Below are 22744 nucleotides of genomic sequence, written 5' to 3'. Positions count from 1 at the left end.
AGATATACAAGAGAAAGCAACACCTTCTAAAAACAGGGAGAGAGGAAGTCACAGCTATTGCAATTACCATCGGCTCTGGAGAGGAATGGTGGGAGGCCCAGTGACCACTGGAATAGCCATAATTAGCAAAATATTCAGAACATTCAGTTGATCTAATCTGAAGCCACTGCCAAAAACAAAAAAGACATAGCCTTACCTTTCTTGACTGTATAGGGTAATGCAAACGCTTAAACCAATCTCAGTGCCTTTATCAAAATATTTGGTATTTTAAAACAGGAAAAGACAAATCTCTATGCAGAGATGGCTATTCTTTTAAACTTGAAATCCACACAGTAAATATGTACAATTATATCTGTCAATGTAAAAAAAAATAAACTTGAAATCCTGAATATTCACAATTAGAAAACAATCATACATGAATACATAAACACATGTATAGTGGTAAACACACTTCTATATATACAAACAAATCCCTGGTTGGCCATATTCCTCAACACAAAGCCTTGATTTTAAAAATATGTGAACTGAAATAATTTCAATTAAATGAATCAGTTGAAAGTTATCACGGATTATCTTAAGTAAAATGTCAAGATGCCAAAGTATAAGCCAAAGTAGGCTTTTAAATCAATGACTTAAAAATTGCAAAAGAAAGCTAGGGCAAGCCGACTTCCATATTTGACTCTTTGGTGCTAAAAAACATGATTTAAAACCCATCACAGTTTCTCCATCTCTAAAATGGGGCGCAATACGACAAACTGTAACAACAGAAAGATGAAAGGGATTAATAACATATAAAAAATCATTTCAGTACTTGAGTGTAAAGTGACAAAGTGTAACTACTCCAAGAATTAACTCACTTGAACAAAGGAGTTCTGTGAAAGACTTGTATTTTCCTAAATGTATCTTGAATGGTCTTTAATGTGATCAAACTGGTGAAATGTTGCTGAATCCGGTAATCACGTAAATATTCTCTAACAAATTAAGAGCAGTAGACAATGAAATACCGGCCTCTATCTTGTGACACAAACCCAAAGACAATGACTTCATGCCAGTGTCTGACTGGTGGGTCTATAAAGGCAAACTTACAAAGTCCACAACGAAGTGGCAGAAAAACATAGCTAGAAATTCCTTGCCACTCTTCACACTAAATAAATTCTATTTTCCCTCCATTTAAATCTGAGCTACCCAATTGACCAAAAGAACACAGTAGACGTGATAGCAAGTAATGCCCCAAGGCCAGGCCTTAAAAGACCTGCAGCCTTCACCCTTTAGAATGCTCTCTAGTTAAAGCTAGCAATCATGTATGAAGTCCAACTACCCTGAGACAACGCTGCTACAAGGTCATATGGTGAAACAGAAGCCACGTGGAGAAGCGTGATGGTGCCAGATACATAATAAAGTCTTCTTGGACCTTCTAACCAGTCCATGCTGCAGATGCGTGGCCAAGTGAATGTTCTCAGCCAATGCCATGTCAAGTAGAAGCACTGTGCATTGGAGCCTTCATGAATTCCTGACTCACAAAACTATGAGAAATAAAATGGTTGATGTCTTAAGCCACCAAGTTTCTGAAGAATTTGGCATACAGAAAAAAAAAAAAAATCAGAAGAACTATCGCTATACTCAAGGATTCAGACATACTCATTGCTTCCACAATCAGAAAACGTATTTTTTTAAAATACGCTTAAAAAAAAAAAAAAGACCAATTCAGGAAAATGTAATTACCTTTGCTCTAAAACCTTCTCAAGTAGGCAAGAGCAATATGTCAGTGAAGGTCATGCCAGTAGCTTTAATTTCACTCAAATCACAGAATGACACTTTCTACATCACACTATTTCACTTCATGCTATTAATCACAACTTATTATGGCCTCTTGGTTCCTAGCAACATTCTTGCCTTGGCCCAGGTGCACCAAATCTTGATGAGCACACTTAAAGGAGCGGTAGCAGCATGAGTCTGACGGACACTTGGCTTTTAACAGTTCACCCTCTAAAATATCAGACAAAACCAGACAGAGATAAGCTTTGGAGGCAGTGAGGGAGAAGGAAGACCTGCCATTTCTACACCTGTGTTCTCTAGGCCAAGACGTAATGAGGCCCGAGCAGGCCCATCCTAGGTATGTGAAAATTTAAGGAGAACAGCCTTCCTACCAGATCAACCTATTCTGGGGTATCCCCTGCCAAGCTACTATTTTCTAAAGTTTGCCGCAATGTATTCAGATGTCCATGACATTGACATCACACTTCACTATGCATTAGACACCCTAGCACTCTGATTTGGGCATTTGCTACGTCTGTACTAGAAGCCAGAGGAATCTCCCTGGCTGCTCATCAGTTCCTGCTTGAAGAATTAGTAGTGAACATAAAACAACACAGGGAGAGTCCTGGTGCTACAGAAACAAACTCGAATTTAGAAGATTTTTAATTTAACTTGTAAATGTTAATTATATTCTGTTCATTTGGCAGCATATTATCCACTGACGAGACAGAATAAACATTCTAGGAGCAAGCACTTTTGTGGAGATTCAATGGCCTGGCCAACAACATGACTTCACGATGCCACGCAAAATAGAGGTTATCAAAAAGTTTTATAGGCTGAGAAATGACGAAAAACTATTTCTGCGAGAATACTCTCATACGTTTTCTGGCCTGAAATACTGAAATAGGTTTGTTTTACTTTAAGGTATAGAATCCTCAGCTAACCAAAATATCAAAGTCGACAGAACCTAAGAATAACCTAGTTTCAGACCTGAATTCAAAATAGAAATTACATCTGTCTCCTTGAAAATCCCCTCCAGGTCAAGGATCAGTACTAATAATTTTGTGGATTCTCTTACCTGACAGCAAACTTCAAGCTCTCTCTGCAAGAGGTTAATTTTATCACTAAACATTTATATGGCAGTTAACAAAAGTAAAACGATTTTATATTCTGTCTCCATTAATCTCCAGAAAAAAGAAATCAAGGCACTAAAAAAAGTAAAGTGACTTGTTCTAGGTGTCACTGCTAGTGGTAAACAGTATAATCAGAACCCACTGTCCCCATCTGTAGACACTGCTTAGCATGCCAAGGAGTTACACATTTAAGTCAACAATGGCTAAATCGACAGTTGTGTTTTGAAATGAGATGTGAAAAAAATTTAGATTTTTTACAGAATCATAACGTCTGGAGGATGGGTTTGTTCAAAGTGATCCTCTTCCTTTGCTATGCAGAATTCAACAAGATTGAATATTTTGTGTTTCTAGTGTACCTCAGTCTTTTATACACTTGAAAACACACAGCCAACAATATGACACACTTGTCACCAAGTAGGTGTCATTTTGGAAGGTACTGCCGCTGCTCAAAAGGGCAAAAACATGTATTTCTATTATCACAGTTTCAAAAAGAGTGAAAACTGAAAAAGGAGTGCAATGGTGTGTGGTCACAGGGCTGACACCAGGGGAAAACTATAACACCCCGTTACTATGATAGCTATAGCCTTGTCTCCTCACTGTCTGTCTCCAGACAAAAACACGCTGAGACAAATGAGCCTTCCAACTAAAGGATGGGTTCTGGCTGCCAGGGAAAGCCCAAGTTGCAGTGGAAAAAAACTGCTGAAGTCATTAAAAGATCAAAAAGTATTCTCTCTTCCAAGAATTAATTTACTATACAAAGAATTTAATATACAAGGAACATTTCAACTTTTCAGCAGGAAATGTTTTCCATTCAAAGAAATACAGAAATTTGAACTCTAAACACTTATAACTCTATTCATCATAATATCCCATCATCTTCATTCGTGCTGTTACATACTTAACTAAAGGCTTCTAGTATTCTGTTGAATTATTTTGTTCTCCAGGAATGATTTCTAACCTAAAGAACACTCCTCCAACAAGGACATGAAAACTAAATCAGCCCCATGTGTAAAACTGTACATAGAAACTTAACCAAAAATCTTCATCCTAAACCCTCCATATAAGTGAACATTAAATATTTCCCAGCCAGGGGTCTCTGGTGTTCATGTATTTTTTTCTATTCCCCAGTACTCAGCACATAGTTGGTCCCAATAATTTAACACTAAACCATCATTAAAATATCTGTCATACTGGAAACTAGGCTGGCAGATGGACCATATCATCTTACAGATTTTCTAAAAGACTCTGAAAAGGTTTAGAAATCTTCTTCTCCCTTCTTTGTATTCCTTTAGCATACACCAAAGCCTGTCTTGTTTACTTCACTACTAAACAATACCTCAAGTAATATATGCATAGACTCTCCACTAGCCTACAAAATAGTTTGCCTGTCTTAGTCTCTACCCTCTCTACTCAGTCCTCTTCATTGCTACCACATTAATCTTCCTTCATCTCATCACACTCCAATATAAATCTCCAAAGTTCCCATATTACCTACAGCAAAGGTCCTCAAACTTCAGTGTGTATAAGAATCACCTGAAGGTCCCGCCCCCAGAGTTCTTGTTTCAGTCTATCAAAGGTGGGGATACAAATCTGCATTTTTTAATATGTTCCCATATAATGCTGATGATGGTCCAAGAGGTATACATTGAGAACCACTTACCCAACACAAAGACTTCCAAATACAAGATCCTAAACAAATATATCAGAATCACCTTAGGAGCTGAAAAACAGAATGTAGTCCTTATCCACAGTGACTGTCATTCATAAGGTGTGAGATGGAGCTAAGAATCAATCCCTAGATAAGTCAAATGTGTAACCAGGTTCAGAAACTATTACTGTAAAGATAAATCACAAACCACTTAGATAACCCTAACAGGTTTTCACAACCTGCACCCAAATCTACCTATCCAAGCTTTTCATCAGATCCACAAAATAAACCTTCAGTTATGCTAAACTCTTCTTCTTACCTATCCCTGAATATCCTTGTCTATTCATTCCTTTTTTGCCACTTGCAAATACTATCTCATGAGCCTTTCCACCTGCCTGGAGTGCCATTTCCCATCTCCTCTACCTCTACAAATCCTCCAAGGATCAACTCATCATCAATCTCCAAAACCTTTCTTGGGCCATTCAACATGTCTCAGAATAATAACATTACATATTACATCTACTACTCTTCTTACATTCAGCAACATTAGTCTGTCTGTGTGTCTGTGCCATTAGCCATCTAGTTTATTGATGGGTATATAGCTTAATATTACTCAGTACTGTATAACCTGAAAGAATTCTGAGAGAACTAGAAAACATGGAAATCTAAAAATAATTTAAAAGTTATATAACAATTTTTATTGCATAGCAATTACAAATTAAAATATTTATATGAACCTCTTATTCAAAAATGCTCTATGCTCAAATTTATAGGGCAATAATAAAGATGAGTAGAATAGATAGTTAAGAAACAATCAACAGATTAACTCAAGTCATGACTAAGGCCATTCTTCCACAACATGCTTAAGAAAAAAGATAAGGGCAGAAAAGTAGATAGTTAAGAGGCGAAGAAAAGTGCGGAAAGAGAAAGCAAGCAAAAATGCAAAGAACACTGCCATATCTTGGCTTCAGAGCAATTAAACAAAATACATGAAATAAAATGTTATTTCTATGTCAGACCTCTCACCTTTCATTAGAACGGTTTCAGTTCTATGTTCTTTCTCTGTCAAATAGCTTATGCCATTGGTACATGTATGCATTAACGTGGAACAGCAACAGCACTGCCAAGTGTATAATTAATGTGGAGACTACAAGTTTCTGAGAGATATAACACATAATTGATACCTCTTTTAGTGTCTTAAATTCATCTTGTCTACTTTCTCTTAAACTATAAAATTTCCAAGGACCCATATTTTAGAAAAATAAAAAAATAAAGATCATAGATCTATGATAAAAATAAGTCATTTCCAAAAAGTAGATCAGTACCTAACAGGCTAGGCCTAGAGGTAAAGGGAGTGGGATATGAGGAGTGACTGCTAATAGATACAAGGTTTCTTTTGGCATAGATGAAAATGTTCTAAAATGATATGATTGTGATGGTTGTACAACTCCATAAATATAATTAAAAAACCACTGAAATCTATACTTTAAATAGGTAAACTTTATAGCATGTAAATTATATTTCAATAAAGCTGTTTAAACAACTCATTCCGTAACTTAAAGACAGAATCCCCAAATCACTCATTTTATTTTATTTTATTTTATTTTATTTTTATTATACTTTAAGTTCTAGGGTACATGTGCACAACGTGCAGGTTTGTTACATATGTATACATGTGACATGTTGGTGTGCTGCACCCATTAACTCGTCATTTACATTAGGTATATCTCCTAATGCTATCCCTCCCCCATCCCCCCACCCCACAACAGGCTCTGGTATGTGATGTTCCCCTTCCTGTGAACAAGTGTTCTCATTGTTCAATTCCCACCTATGAGTGAGAACATGTGGCCAAATCACTCATTTGAAACTACATGTATGAAACGTATAACTCATTTAATATGCCAGAAAAACCTATTTTTAATCTGTAAATTTCACCTGTTAATAACTGATGGAATTTAAAGTTGCTTAGTTCATTACAATCATCTTTATTATGAAATAATGGGTTTCGTTTTCAGCCGTACAGGAATTATATACATCTGACAATTACAAAGTAAGCAGAGTTAGGGAAGACATGATATCTTACTTTGTTTATTATCATAACTAATTCCTCATGGTAGTATTCTAAATAGGATCCTAACAGATTTAATAATTGTTTTCAGTTCAGAACATAAGTAAAAGCCAAAGATGGGGGGGGTCATAAAAACTTATTCACAAAGTATTTTATGACCTTGCCATAAGTAAAATTACATAGTCCATAACATACTATCTAGGCCTTGATGTATTCAAGTTTTAAATGTCATAGTAGTATGATACAAATAATTACATTTATATATTCTAAAAATGTCTGATGTATTTGTGTAATACTAGCTATTTTTATTAGTATTTCATGGTTATCTCTTTCCATTCTCATACGTTTAATTTTATGTTTAAAGTGTATCTTTTAAACCCAAAATGACAAACTTGTATTAAAAGGGGAGAGATACATATTTTTCAAAAGTGCCACTATCAGAAAAGAGAAAAAAAAGACTATAAATGTTCAAGTTTAAAGACAACTAAATGAAACACCTGATTCTAAACTGGTTTCTCTACTGGAGGGGCAAAAATACTGCTATATAGAACATTACTGGGTCAGTTAACAAAACAAGAATATAGACAGCAGAGTAGATAACTTGCTGCCCATTTTTCAAAGAAAAATGCATGTGTGTGTCCATATATACACAGAGAAAACAGGAAAAAAGTGGTAAAACGTTAAGAACAGCTGAATCCAAATAAAGAGGTATATGGCTCTTTGTACTATTCTTATTCTCACAACTTTTCTACAATTTTAAAATTATTTTAAAAATTTTAAAGTAATAAAATATCATAAAATGCATCTCTTGAAACAGCATGGTTGGGTCTTGGTTTTTTTTAAATCCAGTATGATCTCTGTCTTTCAACTGGAGTATCTGGTCGATTTATGTCTAATGTAATTATTGATATGGTTGGTGCTAAGTCTATCATGTTGCTTTTGGGTTCTATTCATCCTATCTTTGTTTTTTATCGTTTCTTTCTTCCTTGTTCTTTTTCCTCCTTTCCTTTCTTCTGGATTAATCAAATATTTATTCACTGTTCAATTTTATCCCCTCAACTGGCTTCTTAGCTATGTATCTATCTTAGAATTTTAATGTTTGCTCTAGGGATTGAAATATGCATCCTTAACTTATCATAGGCTACCCTAAACATTATACCTCTTCATGAATTATATAAGAAATTCACAACAGCATAGTATCATTTACCCTACTCCCATCTTTTGTGTAATTATTGTCATATATTGCCTTCCAAAATATATTATAAAACCCACATACACTATGATTGTTTTTGACTTAGAAATTTTAAAAATTCTTTAAATAAAAATAAATCAAGAAATGTGGGGGGGAAAAGCATTTTTTTTTTTTTTTGTCCACATATTCACCATTTCTGGCCCTATTTACTTTTTTTCTGTAGATCTAAGTTACCATCTGGTATTATTTTCCTTCAGCCTGAAAAACTCTTTTTTTTTTTTTTTGAGATGGAGTCTCACTCTGCCGCCCAGGCTGTAGTACAGTGGCGCGATCACAGCTCACTACAACCTCCACCTCCCCAGTTCAAGCAATTCTCTGCCTCAGCTTCCGGAGTAGCTGGGATTACAGGCGCCAGACACCACACCCAGTTAATTTTTTTGTATTTTTCATAGAGACAGGGTTTCACCATCTTGGCCAGGCTGGTCTTGAACTCCTGACCTCGTGATCCACCCGCCTCAGGTTCCCAAAGTGCTGGGATTACAGGCATGAGCCATCGCGCGTGGCTGAAAAACTTTCTATAACATTTCTTTAAGTGAAAGTCTAGTGGTGACAAATTCTTTAAGTTTTAGTTCATTTGAAAATGTCTCTATTTCAGCTTCATTTTAAAGAATATTTTCGGTAATACAAAATTCTAGATTGACAATTTTTGTTTCTTTTCAACATTCTTAGATTGACATACATTGACTTCTGGCTTGCATTGTTTCTGATGAGATGTCACTGATAATTTTTATCACTGTTTGCTTGTAGGCAATGTGTCTTTCTTCCTCTGGCTATTTTTAAGAATTTTTTCTTTGGTTTTCATAATGTGCGTATGTGTTGATTTTCTTTGTGTTTATCTTGCTTGGGATTTGTTACGTTTCTTGCATCTGTGGGTTTATGTTTCTCAACAAATTTCAAAACTTTTTGGTCACCATTTCTCCTGATATTTTTCTACCCCAATCTCTCTGTCCTCTCTCCTTCTGTACCTGTAAACCACATAATTGTTAAGCTGCATAATATCCTTGAAGATATTATAGCTTTGTTCATTTTCCTTTTGTCTATTTTTTCTCTGTGCTTTGATTTGGATGGTTTACATTGATCTATCCTCAAATTCACTGATCCTTTCTTCCACAGTATGTTATCTGCAGCTAAATCCATCTGGTGAATTTTTCATTTTATTTATTTATTTATTTATTTATTTGAGATTGAGTCTCACACTGTCACCCAGGCTGCAGTGCAGAGGCACAATCTTGGCTCACTGCAACCTCCACCTCCTGGGTTCAAGCAATTCTGCTGCCTCAGCTTCCTGAGTAGCTGGGATTACAGGTGCCTGCCACCACGCCCAGCTAATTTTTTTTGTATTTTTAGTAGAGACAGGGTTTCACCATTTTGGTCAGGCTGGTCTTGAACTCCTGCCCTCAAATGGTCCACCTACCTCAGCCTCCCAAAGTGCTGAGATTACAGGCGTGAGCCACCACTCCCTGGTGGATTTTTCATTTTAGATATTTATTTCTATCAACTTTTTCACTCTGGTTAAGAGTCACATTTTCCTGCTTTTTAACAAGCATAATAATTCTATGCTAGACATTGCGGGTGCTTTGTTATTGAGAAACTGAATTATGTTGTCTTACTTTAGAGAGAGTTTTGTTCTATCAGACAATAAATTTACAGGTGGATCAAGATGATAAAATAGAGGCTTGGTTTGGGGCTTTGCTGTATGAGATCTACAGTAGCCTGTCTTCTACTCCTAGAATAGCCCTACTCATAAGGTGTGACCTTTCTGAGGTCACAGCTGAAAGCACAGTATGTTCAGCAAGCTTTCCCCACACTGGCTGGTCTGAGCTCCAACACTGCTGAGAAGTTTCCAACTTCTGAAATCTTCATTCAGCTCACAGTCCCACAGTAGTTGTTTCCTGCCAAGCCTTGTGGTGTACACAGCTTCATATCTGACCAAAGGGCTAATAGTTTGGAAAGTATTCACAAGGAAGATGCAGGGGTGAAGGTAAAGCTCACCTAGTGTGTTCTTTTTTCTCAGTTGACTGTGCTGACTACCTAAGTTGCTTACAGCAAAAGGTAACTTCATCAATATGAGAAACAGAAGTCCCTATTTCTAATTATTTTTTATCTAGCTTTAGAATCTATTATTTCATACTTAAACATGGATACGAAAGGCACACATTATTTACATAAGACGGATAAACATATCAACATGCAAAATGTTAAATAACCAGCCTCCAACCCATAAAGATATTTTATTCAATACAAAAATATTCACCAAGCATGTACTACAGGCATGGCAATTGACAAAGCAGTAAAAAGTTTCAACCAATATTATTTCTACTGAACCACCAGTAAAGCATATACACTGTACCAAAAGTTGTCTAATGAATGAAAAACCAGGAATCAATCATTCAATCCACCAAGAGCATGTCTACATTCTAAAAAATGACTATAATTTACATTCATGATTTACTTTTTTCTGCAAAGACTCTTATTTGCCATGCAAGTAATTTCATTCCTACACAGTTCCATTTTCCAATCCCCCACGTATACTTAATTTTTTTCATATTAGCAGAAACTATCTAACTAAGTTACTTCTATTTAGTTATGTCAAAGCTTGCTTCAGCTAACTCTTAATTATATTTCTAATTTCCATCTGGCTAAATCAAATATATTTTGCTCACACATGGAGAAAAAGTATAATACAATTTCTAAATATCATTTCAGCAGCATCATACCAAAGAATAATATTATTCCTCTAATCTTCAACAAATCAAGCAAAGTGATACATTTATACCTCACAGATCTATTCTCATCTCTCAAAATAAGCTCTTGTTCTGTCATGTAACCCAATATATGCAAAAGTTGACTGTAAGGAAATAGTCAACAAAATTAAGCTATGTACATGTTTATAAAATAATGCTTAAGAATATTTTAATGTTTTTTACCTTAATATATGACTAATTCCAGTTAAGTAAAGTATACTACAACAGAAAGCCAGACACTATACATATTGAGAATATGCTTCTATTTTTAAAGTCTGCCAAAAAAAAAAGAAGTCTGTTAAAAGGTTTTTTTTGTTTAGATGGAGTCTCACTCTGTTACCCAGGCTGGAGTGCAGTGGTGCAATGGCTCACTGCAAACTCTGCCTCCCGAGTTCAAGCAACTCTCCTGCCTCAGCCTCCCGAGTAACTGAGATTACAGGCACCCGCCACCATGCCCAGCTAATTTTTGTATTTTTAGTAGAGACAAGGTTTCACCATGTTGGCCAGACTGGTCTCAGACTCCTGACCTCAGGTGATCCACCCGCCTTGGCCTCCCAAAGTACTGGGATTACAGGAATGAGCCACTGCACACAGCCCGTTAAAAAGTTTTTTGAAGATGGTAGAAGTTAATGCCATCAGCAACATCACATTCAAATGCAAGCATTACTTTCTCTCACCCTGTTTATGACTCTTAAGATAATGTTTTAGGTGGCTTGTTGTTGCTGTTGTTGTTGTTATTCTAAACTGTTACTCTGAATCAAGATGACACCCTTTGTAAAAGGCTCTTACCTGTAGAACATCTTGGATCTTCACCCATACATCTGCCATATCATACAGTTTGATATCTTCCTGCTGAGTCAGTGGAGTCACTACAGTGTCCTGCAGGTATCCCAGGACCACAGAGTGTGCAGCGGCTACAGCATTAAACTTGTCAAACAGTAACTCCAGCAGTTCTAGAAGCAACCTAGTGGCATAAACAAATAAATAACATTTACACATACGTACACGCAGATAAATGGCTTACAGTGACCTGCAAGAAAAACATCAAACTAAAGTAGCATTCTACAATGTAAACAGCATTAACGTTCGATTTCAGCAGATGTGAATTCAAACAACTGTATTATCTAAGCAACTTCCAAAAACTTATCTAAGCCTCAGTTTCCTCTGCTATAACATGTAAATGATGTAAGAATTTTAAAACCAATTGTAAAGCCCCTAAACCAGCAATAGCATCTCAATAAACATATGTTGCCTTTTTAACATAGTTCACGGATTACAATACTACTACTATGTATTCATACAGGCAGCTTCTCCAAGGAATTCATGTAATTTTTTCAGACAACAGCTCAGATGTTACACAGAATATGCTATTCCCTAGCAATAAATTAGACACTTTGATAAGGATATTAATCCATTTAGTCATGGAAAGCTATGCTTACTACCATCCAAATGTACAGCCTGAGTTGCCTGAAAAAAAAAAAACATACACCTGCCAAGCAATCTGACTTTCACCACAGGGAGAAGCTCAGGCATCCACATTATCTCATTCATCACAGTGAGATATGCTGGACACATATTATTACATCAATTTTATATACTCAAGGACACAAAATAAGGTTGCAGTGCAGCTAAGCCTAGAACAAAAGTTGATTTCCATGTCAGTACATTTAGCCACCTACCTTTCACTACAGCTCTAGAATAGATAGCTCAAAGATTTATGGCATAGATGCGAAGTAATTCCTCTACCACTGAGACTTATAGTTTCAATGATCACACAGGCCTGGAATCATCTTTTCTTCCTCTGAACTTGTATACTCTTTTGTCTGCTTTTAAGGAACTTATCACATGAGCCTCACATATGCTGCTCAATAAATGTCAGTCATTACCTCACTTCTCCATTATTAATCTTTCAGAGTAGGCACTGCTTTATACATCTCTGAATACTTAAGAGCACTTAGAACAATAATTAGCAAATACTGCTGAATGAATTTAATGTGTATAGCATGAACAAGTACAGAAAATCTTGCAATGTGAGCTTTATTGTATATTTTGTGGCTCTCAGCTTGTAATTCCTAAATAGACTGATAAACCAACTTGGAAAGTTGAAAAGGAAAGCAAAAGAGCTTGTCAGCAGTGTCAATTAACAAGGTTTTATTACCATAAATAAGGGGTTATAACTACAATCTCATCCAAACGTACAACATATTATCTATTCCTATGGCTTCTTTACTGCCTAATTATTGTAATTAATGTGACAATGAGACAGCCCATAACTATCTTATGGTAAAACCCTAGTATCTATTTGACATTGTAATTCAGATGAGACAAAATCAATAGAATTTATGTAGTACTCCCAGCCTAGACTATACATATATAATCCAGAAGTTACACATTGTATTTATAAATAGAAGCCATTCTACCTTTTGATTGATGATTCTTTTTAATCCTTAAAGGTCAAATTCATATTTATACTCATATATATCTAAAATAATTCTTCTTTCTCATCTGTGTTACTGAAGAACTACTCAAATATTAGCAAAGATACATACAAAATACAGAAACGTGTCTAAACATACCAACTGAAACACTTAATGTGGTGCAGGGAAATAATCGGTATAAAACTGGTATCTGGCATCATACAGATCAGTAACTTAATCAGTAAATACCTGATTAAGTGAAGGTTCTCCTTTTCCAACAAAGATTTATCCTAGGTATGTAAGACTGTAGTTCTCAAATATGAATCTACAGACTGTAATATGTTTTTGAGTGGTGGATAGCAAAGTATGAATAATATATTGACTCTTCACAAAGGTAAATTTATTTAACATTATATCTTTTGTACTCTCTTGATAGGAAAATCTTATTTTCTGCCATGAATGGCAGTTATGTTGCCAAATGTCCTTACCGGAGAAAATTAAAACTTAATGTATGTTAAGGTAAATATTGGGGTATTCAAAATATGGTTTGAAACCATATTGATCCATGACATTCAGATGCCTGAGGCACACTGGTGTCTAATGCCCCAATGGCATGAAGTTCTAGATACAGGATTGTGAACCAGCAGCAAAGTTTTAACAGAAAAGTGGCTCCTCTTGTTAGGAGTGCTGTTATCTGGTTATCTCCAGGGCCAATGAGTGCCACAACTGCATACCTTGCCTGTCAGTCAAGGACAAGAGCTGCTCAGCAGCCAGGAACAGCGCTACATTTAGAGAAAAAAAAAACCCAGTAGAGAATAGAGGTGTAAGATGAGATTCACAGTATCTATTAACATCTTGGAAATAGCAATCTCTTAATAAAATGCTGACACAGTTCCAGTTTCTGCCACTCCTGGAGGCTCAAAGCCAAAACAGGCCTGTTCCTATAGTGTGGCCATCATAGCCACAGGACAGGCTACACAGGGAGGAAGGAAAGGAGGTGTAATAGTAGCTAGGAACTTGCAGCTCTACCTTTTTTGAGACCTCCAGCCATTTTAACGAGAGGAAAGCTCTCTTCCGCCTTACCGAAGCACAACGGTGTCACATTATTTCATAAAACCCACAGCTCTGACACCAAAATTTAAAATGTTTGTGCTTCAAATGATATCATCAAGAAAGTAAAAAGGCAATACACAAAATGAGAGAAAATATTTGTAAATCATTAATCTGATAAAAGACAAATCTAAAATCTTACACTCATAATAAAAAGACAACTGAACTTAAAAATGGACAAAGGATTTAAATATCCATTGCTCCAAAGAAAATATATGAATGGCCAATAAGCAAACAAAAAGATGCTTAACATCTTTAGCCATCAGAGATATGCAAATCAAAATCACAATGAGCTAGAATTTCGGTCCACTAGGATGGTTACAATCAAAAACAAAAGCAATAAAAAGTATCAGTAAGGATGCAGAGAAATTGGAACTCTCAAACAGTGCCAGTGGGAATGTAAAATGGTGCAGCCGCTTTGGAAAACAGTTTGGCAGTTCCTCAAGACATTAAACATAGTTACCATATGGAGCCAGTGATTCCATTCCTAGCTATATGCCCAAGAGAAATGAAAACATACGTGCACACAAAACCTTGTACACAAATGTCCTTAGCAGTGTTATGCGCAACAACCCAAAGGTGGAAACAATCCAAATATCCATCAACTGATAAATGGATAAAATGCGGTATATTCATACAATAGAATATTATTTGGCCACAAAAAGGAATGAAGTACTAATACATGGTACAACTGGAATTAACCTTGAAATTACTATGGTAAGTGAAAAAAGGTCACAGAAGACCATATACTATACGATTATAGTTATATAAAATATTCAGGATAGGCAAATTTATAGAGACACAAAATATATTAGTGGTTACTTAGGCTGGGGGTGGGTGGGAACTGACTGATAAGTATACGGGATTTGTTTTAGGGAGGACATAAACGTGCTGGAACCAGATAGTGGTGACGGTTGCAAAACTCTATGAATGTACTAAAAACCAATGAATTGTATACTTTCAATAGGTGAATCGTGCAGCAGTGAATTATACCTCAATTAGCTGTTAAAAGAACAGCAGCTATGGCTGTGAGTGGGGAGAGTGAAGATCCAACACCTCTCTAGCACTGAAGAGGAAATACATAAAACAGTGAAAAATGAAACCTGGCATCTCAAAAAGCGAGGTGTTGTGAAAGCTGATTCCTTTACATTCTTACTACCAGGAGGACATCAACTTTTCTCTTTTAGTTCACTTGGTTTTTTCTTTCTCCTTCTTAAGTAACATGTAAGAAACAATAGATTTCCATTCTTTACCAGCACTGACACTTCCTACATCTTTCGTTATGAAAAAAATTCTCCCAGCTTCTCCAAGTGTCCCCGTCTGCAAAGTGAAAGTATTAATTAATAACTGTTCTAAGAGACTCACAACACTGCTGGAAAAATTGAATTAGAAAATGCACAGAACTAGCTGAGGTAATGGTACAATTCTAAAGACAGGGAAAGGTTCAAGTTTCCTTCGTCTAAATTTCTGGCTTGAGCAACACTGAGGAGAATGGTTACCTTTCCTGTGTGAAAGGAAAATAAATCTTGCGACCCCAAAATCACTAAGCCAAAGGGAAAAGTCAAGCTGGGAACTGCTTAGTGCAAACCTGCCTCCCATTCTAGTCCTTAAAAAAATAGCTACCAAGATTTTTTTAAAAAGCTACATACCTCCCTCACATGTTGTCCACACGGAAATTCCTCATGGACAAAGAACAGACAGAACTTAACGTCATCTCTCTGGTCACTGAGATTAATTTGTATCTGATTGCTTCCTTTGGAAAGGCTAATCAGAAACTCAAAAGAATGCAACTGTTTGTCTCTATCTATCTATGACCCAGAAGCCCCTCCTCGCTTGACTTGCCCCACCTTTCCGGACGAAACCAATGTATATTTTACACATACTGGTTGATGTCTCATGCCTCCCGAAAATGTATAAAATAAAAATATAAAAATTAAAATTAAAATTAAAAAACTAGCTGTGCCCTGACCACCTTGGGCACATTTCGTAAGGACCTGAGGCTATGTCATGGCTGCGTCTTTAACCTTGGCAAAATAAACTTCCTAAACTGATTGAGACCTGTCTCAGATACTCTTTGGTTTATGCTTTTGGGGGGGAGGGTGGGCGGGGGGAGAGAGAGAATTAAAGTGAAATTAGAAATCTGGAAGGAGGCCAGGCACGGTGGCTCACGCCTGTAATCCCAGCACTTCGGGAGGCCGAGGTGGCGGATCACCTGAGGTCGGGAGCCTGACCAACATGGAGAAACCCCATCTCTACTAAAAGTACAAAATTAGCTGGGCGTCGTGGCGCATGCCTGTAATCCCAGCTACTCGGGAGGCTGAGGCAGAAGAATCGCTTGAACCCGGCAGGCGAAGGTTGGGTGAGCCAAATTGCGCCATTGCACTCCAGCCTGGGCAATAAGAGCGAAACTCCGTCTCAAAAAAAAAAAAAAAAAAAAGGAAATCTAGTAGAAGGAGAGATGCTGGGTTTTTATCTGGATATGTTAAGTTTAAGGTGTTATATCCTTAGGGAGTCAGATATGCAAGTCTGGAGCTCAGCAGAGAGAATGATACTGGAAATTTTAAATGTGATAAATATTTGAGGAGATGAGATCACTCGGGGATAATATGCAGAATAAGAAAAGCAAGTGAGGTCCAGGACCAACACTCCAGGAAAGAGTATCATTAAAAAGATGGTTAGAAAGTAACTAGAGAGGAAGAAGGAAGCCAGGGAACATTGCAGAGGACCAAAGAGAAGAGAATACCAGCAGAGTCAAAGGCTATGGTAAGGCTAAGAGAGAGAAATTTACAACTTAAGGTCCCCAGTGACCTTGACAAGAAGGGTTTCAGTGGATCATTGAGTGGAACTCAGTAGTGGGATAAGCAGTGAATGACTAATAAGGAAAAAGAAACCAAAGTCAATCATATGTTGTCCCTCACCAGCACGTACACTCCTTTAAAAAGAAAAGGAGAAAGGAAGACGACGCTCCTCTGATGCAGCAAAGAATAAAAGAGATTAGGAATCATTCACATAAACAGGATGTAAATCTGCACTAGCTTGTCCCAATTTAAAGCTACCAGAAATAAACTGAAATATGTTGTTAATATTTATATACACTCTCTGACTGCCCACAAGATTGAGAAAGAGTTGTTTGCCTTTAGCTGCAGACACACTAAGGATGAAAACACAATGCCCCATTGAAATCATTCCCTGCCCAACTCCCAACAGAAAATATTAAATAAAAGAAATAAAACATTATGTTGCAGCTAGCTCAGTTGCTTACATACTGCTAGGATAAAGGTTTTCACCACTGATCTAAAAAAGACAAAAGAGCAGGCAAGATCATTAAATTACCTCATGATTCCTTAAGCTGAATTGAATTAGTAAAGGCCCAAGAACTTTAGAGATTTTAATTTCAATTAATTGCAATTTCTACCCTTCAGAAAAAAATAACACACATACCCCTCTCTCACAAGTTATTTCTAAAGCCACAAAACAGTATGTAGTAATACTCAATGCAGCATCACAGTTAGTGAAAGAAAATATTAATCCTAGATGGCAATGTGGTATAAATACCAGTTAGAAACCTGGACTTGAATACCAGCTCTCTATTAAATAGACATGGGACTTTCAAGACATCATAGACTTCTCCAAATTTCAGGTTCCTCAGAAATTGACTGTGAGAGCTACATACAAAAATATATATGAATGTAACACTTAAAAAAAAGCAAATTAAAAGTAACAATGAATTAATTCCTGTATCTTTAACATTTACCATCTAGAGGGAAGGAAAGTAGATAATAGATACTCTGGATGTTCCTAAGGCCCAGCTGCATCTCTCTCCTTCTTACAGCTTGATTAGTAAAGTCCTGCTTATATTCCATAATAATAATTTTGTATCACTCTAATAAAAAGCCCCTCTTTGATTAAGTTAGGTGATTTCAATTCCTGGCACTTATAACCAAAAGAGGCCTAATCCACAGAGTAAGAACCAATTCTCTCTTTCCTCTGTGATTCTACAGTCCCTCCAAACAAACTATTACAATGAACTGAGAGAAGTGACAAAACAGGTATGCATGGCCTCCTGGGCCAGAAAGTGTAGGCAGAATCCCTATTTTATGGTTCTTTGTAAACACATCTCTCCTACAACACATGGACCAATGTCCAGAATGGAGAAAACAGTCAAATTTTGAGGGCAAACGAGTTCATGAGTAAAAGAATGAGCAATGCAGGATGGCAATATAAGCAGAAGTCTGGGATGAAAGATGATGATCTGGGGTCCTTCTTCTACAAGGGGCAGGTAGTTAGCTACCTGTCATAATGGAGGAGATCCCTAAGAAAGTAAGACTGAAATGAAGTATCAGTGACAATGACAATGAAATCATGACAGCAACAAAAAGGAGAACTATGCTCATAACAGCCACTCTTTCCTAATTACTCACAACATGCCAAGCACTGTGTTAAGTACTTTACTTGGATTATCTCATTTCATCCTTAGGACAGCCCTATAAGGAAGGTACTACTTTATCGCCATTTTATAGACAAGGAAACTGAAGTTCAAAGATAAGAGAACAAAGGACACAGTTCTGGAGACTGTCCCTTTTTAGGGGCATTAGAAAACAGGGAAAGTATTTTAGAAGAGAGGCCAAAGTGATATTAGTACTCTATAATGCTAGGGAAGCCAAGGCTAGAAAGAGAGCCAACAGAACTGTCTGTACTGCCTCTTCCTTCTCACTGCAAACAGGTTTTCACCCCTGGGACTCTACTAAAACAGCTGTTGCTAAAAGTCCCAAATAATTATTTTGCTCCATCCAAGAAACCCACTTTGGCCTCTAATCAAATAGCCGCAGCACTTGTTTCTACTGCCCACTCGTGCCTCCTTGAAACACTGTCTTCCACTGGCTCCACAACCCTCCACTCTTCTGCTTTCCTGCCACCTCTCCAGTTATTCCTTCTCAGGAACCTCATCCTCAGCCTGTTCCTTAAATGCGGTAAACTCTTCTCAACCCCCTCATACTCTCTCTAGCTGAGCTCATTTGCCCCTAATCTTCAATTATCTACCTGCTATCAACTCACACACATATCCCTTGGCCAGATTACTCCCCTGAGCTGTACACCGCTAACTTAATATGACTTAAATGGAACTCATCATATTCTTCCCCAAATCTACTTCTTCATGTTCTCTACATCAGTAAATGGTAATGCTTGCCCCAGCAAAAAATCCTTACCTCCCCTCCTCCCTCATACCCAAGTCATCATCAAGTCTCTTTACTGCTACCTCTTTACTCTCTCTCAAATAGGCCTCCTTCACTCCATTGCCACGGTTACCTTGCTCATGCCGGCCATGTTGCCTTTTGCCGGGATTATTAAAACTGTCTTCAAACTAGTCTCTCCTTCCCTCCAGTCCTTTCCTCTTCCCCTCTACTGTAAGCTTACTGTGGGTATGAGTTTCTGATTTATTACTGTATTCCAATATTTGGCATGACACTGATTGGCAAAATAGCATATGATAGGCAATAAATATTTGTTGATAAAGGAATGAAAAAGTGGGCTCCAGCAGAATGGGAGAGAGGCCTGATTACAGATAAGAGGTGGTAAGAAAGTAAGTGTTATAGATTATAACCTCCTGATTTTAGAAGCCCACAATAAAAAATATTTCACACAAAACCATGCTCTCAAAAAGGTAACCTTACCAAGCTAAACATCAGAACATGAAGTACAGTTACGAGCTGAAAGATACAAACTTTAAGAGCCAACTTTAATAATATGGCAATAAAATCTATTTTATATTTAAAAAACAGAAAAGTAACAGGATGAAGAAAGTGTTTATTCTTTAAACACACTTCCAATTACCCAGCAGGTTTTAAAACCAGACTTCCTAGAGAAGTAAAATGTTACTTATTCTCCCAGATCATCTATTAACTTCCAGCCCCAAGTGATCCCTAGGTATCTCATCTTCAAGTGCTACCATGAAAAAAGGCAGAAGGCTAAGAAGAGGCACATGTTAAGGAACAGTCACAGTTGCAGAAGGCAAGAAGCATCAACAGTGTAAAGCTACATCATCAAGCTGTGAAAAATGCTCAATATTTAAGGTGAGATAAGACTATCTGAATCTAAATTTAACATCCAGGGAACCTTGAATTAGTCATTTGGCTGGAAAACCCACGTTTGCAGCCAAGAAGCTGCCTTACTTGGTCACGAAGCAAAGACACACACAAGATAGAAGAATTAGTTCTGTTCTATTACTTGTCTGCTGAGACTTTAATATCAGGGTTATGCTTTTCCCCACTGACAAAAGCAATAACCATAGAATGTTTATTTCCCTACGATTATGCTCTAAAAGGTAAGAAAGTAGTGAACTCAGAGCGTAGACTTTATATAAAAACTTTATAATTTTATAAAAAGAAACGTATAATTAGATACAAATGGTCTTTGTTTTACCTGCCGATATCTCTCATACACATTTCCTTAATAAGCCTGGCTGAGCTACTATTTTTCATTTCAAATAGGACATGGAGCCCATTTAATCTTCAAGGTTATCTAATACCTACTTCTAAGGGATAGAAATACGTTTTACCACTTATTAATAAGTCTTCATGTAAAAAGGGGTTACTATTTAAAGAGTGCTGACTAATTCTCCATCTGCTCTATGAAAAAAGCAAGAAAAAATTAGTAGTAATATAGAATGAAACACAGTAAAAATAACAAGAATACTGAAGTGGGGCCTGGCGCTAGTCACTTCCTTCCTGTGTTACTCCCTCCTTGTCAAGTCAGGTTTCTGAGTTCTGGAGAGATGACCTCAAACGTCTAATCCTGATGTATGCCAAATTTGTGGCTAAAATTAGAAAATAAACCCAGGCCCTATTTCTTTGAATTAAAGTATCAGTATCATTCTTTTGAAATCCTTTCCCCCATTCCAAAAATAACATTTCATCATAGTGGAATATTAGAAAAATGATCCATAAATCCACTTCCCAGGGATAACAAAAGTTAAGATTTTAGGTGCATATTCTTAGTGCTTTGTTGTTCTTAGTACAAGTGCTTTGTTGTTCTTAGTACTATATTGTTCTTAGTACAAGAATGCCCCTAGAGGAATTGTTTAGATAATAAAATTTGATTCTCAAGTGACCTAATTAAAATCCAGGCACTCTGTGGCTGCTTTTCACGCTTCTCAACATGTCCAGCTATTTCTGAGGCCTGTCACTGACCACAGTGTGAGGTATGGGCAGGAAAATGGATATTTAGTACAGATATCGTCCTTCTGAGGACAAACAAAATCAGGCCCATGACATGGGTTGGAAACATCATGTTTATATGAGCCAGAAAGCAAACTTACATGGTGGAAAAAGACTACTTCTAATCTTAATTGCACCACGAACAAGCTTTGTGAACTGTCAAATTATTTCAGCTTTCACATTTCTCTGGGTAAATCTGGGATTAATAATAATGCCCCTGCCTGTGAGGAGGCAAGTGGTGAGGCTCACTCAGGTGAGATACCAGATGGCAGATGGCTTTGCAAAGCGTGAATACTACAAAACTGCAAAATTCTATGATGTTTGCGATGTTATCTAAAGAGTGTTCTCAAACTTCAGTGTGCATAAGAATCAACTAAGGCATAGAGTCCTGTGGGCCCTGCATCCAAACATTCCAATTTAATAACCACTGCTTCTTGGGGAAATTTGCATTTCCAACTCTCTAGTGACACTGGTGATGTGGGTCCATAGACCCACTGTGAGTAGTGCTGAAAATAATAATAATAACTTCCACTAAATCACCTTATTTGCATCTTTTTCTTATTCATTCATTCATTAAAACTGGCCAGGCATGGTGGCTCACACCTGTAATCCCAGTATTTTGGGAGGCTAAAGTGGAAAGACTCTTGAGACCAGGAGTTCAAGGCCAGCCTGGGCAATCACTGTGAGACACTATCTCTTAAAAAAAAAAAATACTTTAAATAGCTAGGCATCGTGTCATATACCTGTAGTCCCAACTACTCAGGAGGCTAAAGCAGGAGGATCTCTTGAGCCCAGGGGGGGTCAAGGCTACAGTGAGCCATGATGATTGGGCCTCTACATTCCAGCCTCAGCGACAGAGTGAGACCACATCTCCATAAAAATAAACTTGTAGGCATTTCGTATGTGCCCAGCCCTAAATCAGGCTGCAAACACAAAGTTACCTCCCCTTATAAACTCACAGTCCAATCTGATTAGAGACTATAGCAAGAGGATGGGGCAGGAGCTAGAAGACCCAGACAATTTGAAATACAGCCTGAGAGACACATGAAGGTGCTTTAATCATATATGACACCACCCCTACACATCATCAATGTAAGAATTTCTTTTGACATAGGTTTGTTAGTTCATTTTTGCAATGAAAAGATCCAGTATTATTTTGAGCTTGGAGTGCCTTTCCTATTGTAACAATAGCAAGTGCACAAAAATGACAAAACCTAAGGCAGCTCCCACTCTAGCAAACAGAGAAGTGGCCTTGATACAGCATGATGGCTGACATCTAAATAAAGTTATGACAGTCCATGAAACAGATTGTCTCTATTTCTTTGACTGGTCAGCTCTTTAATTTGAACCTACTATAATATGTAAAACAAGAGAAATCGAGAGTAGGTTGTTTGTTTTTTTTT

The 22744-nt window shown here is 37.1% G+C and overlaps 1 protein-coding gene across 2 annotated transcripts in view; it reads right to left on the bottom strand.

Moving 5' to 3' along the window:
- The window catches only part of EXOC4 (exocyst complex component 4), an 804494-nt gene that overhangs the window by 671815 nt on the left and 109935 nt on the right, over window positions 1-22744 (bottom strand). For both annotated transcript variants that reach the window (XM_003813456.3, XM_063606101.1), the window contains exon 7: window positions 11390-11564. In XM_003813456.3, coding sequence (XP_003813504.2) covers window positions 11390-11564 — 175 coding nt within the window. The remainder of the gene's footprint in view (window positions 1-11389; window positions 11565-22744) is intronic.

Source organism: Pan paniscus, chromosome 6, assembly GCF_029289425.2.
Source record: "Pan paniscus chromosome 6, NHGRI_mPanPan1-v2.0_pri, whole genome shotgun sequence".
Taxonomy (NCBI): Eukaryota; Metazoa; Chordata; class Mammalia; order Primates; family Hominidae; genus Pan; species Pan paniscus.
The sequence above is the reverse complement of the archived record's forward strand: the minus strand, read 5'-3'. Positions and strand labels throughout refer to the sequence as shown.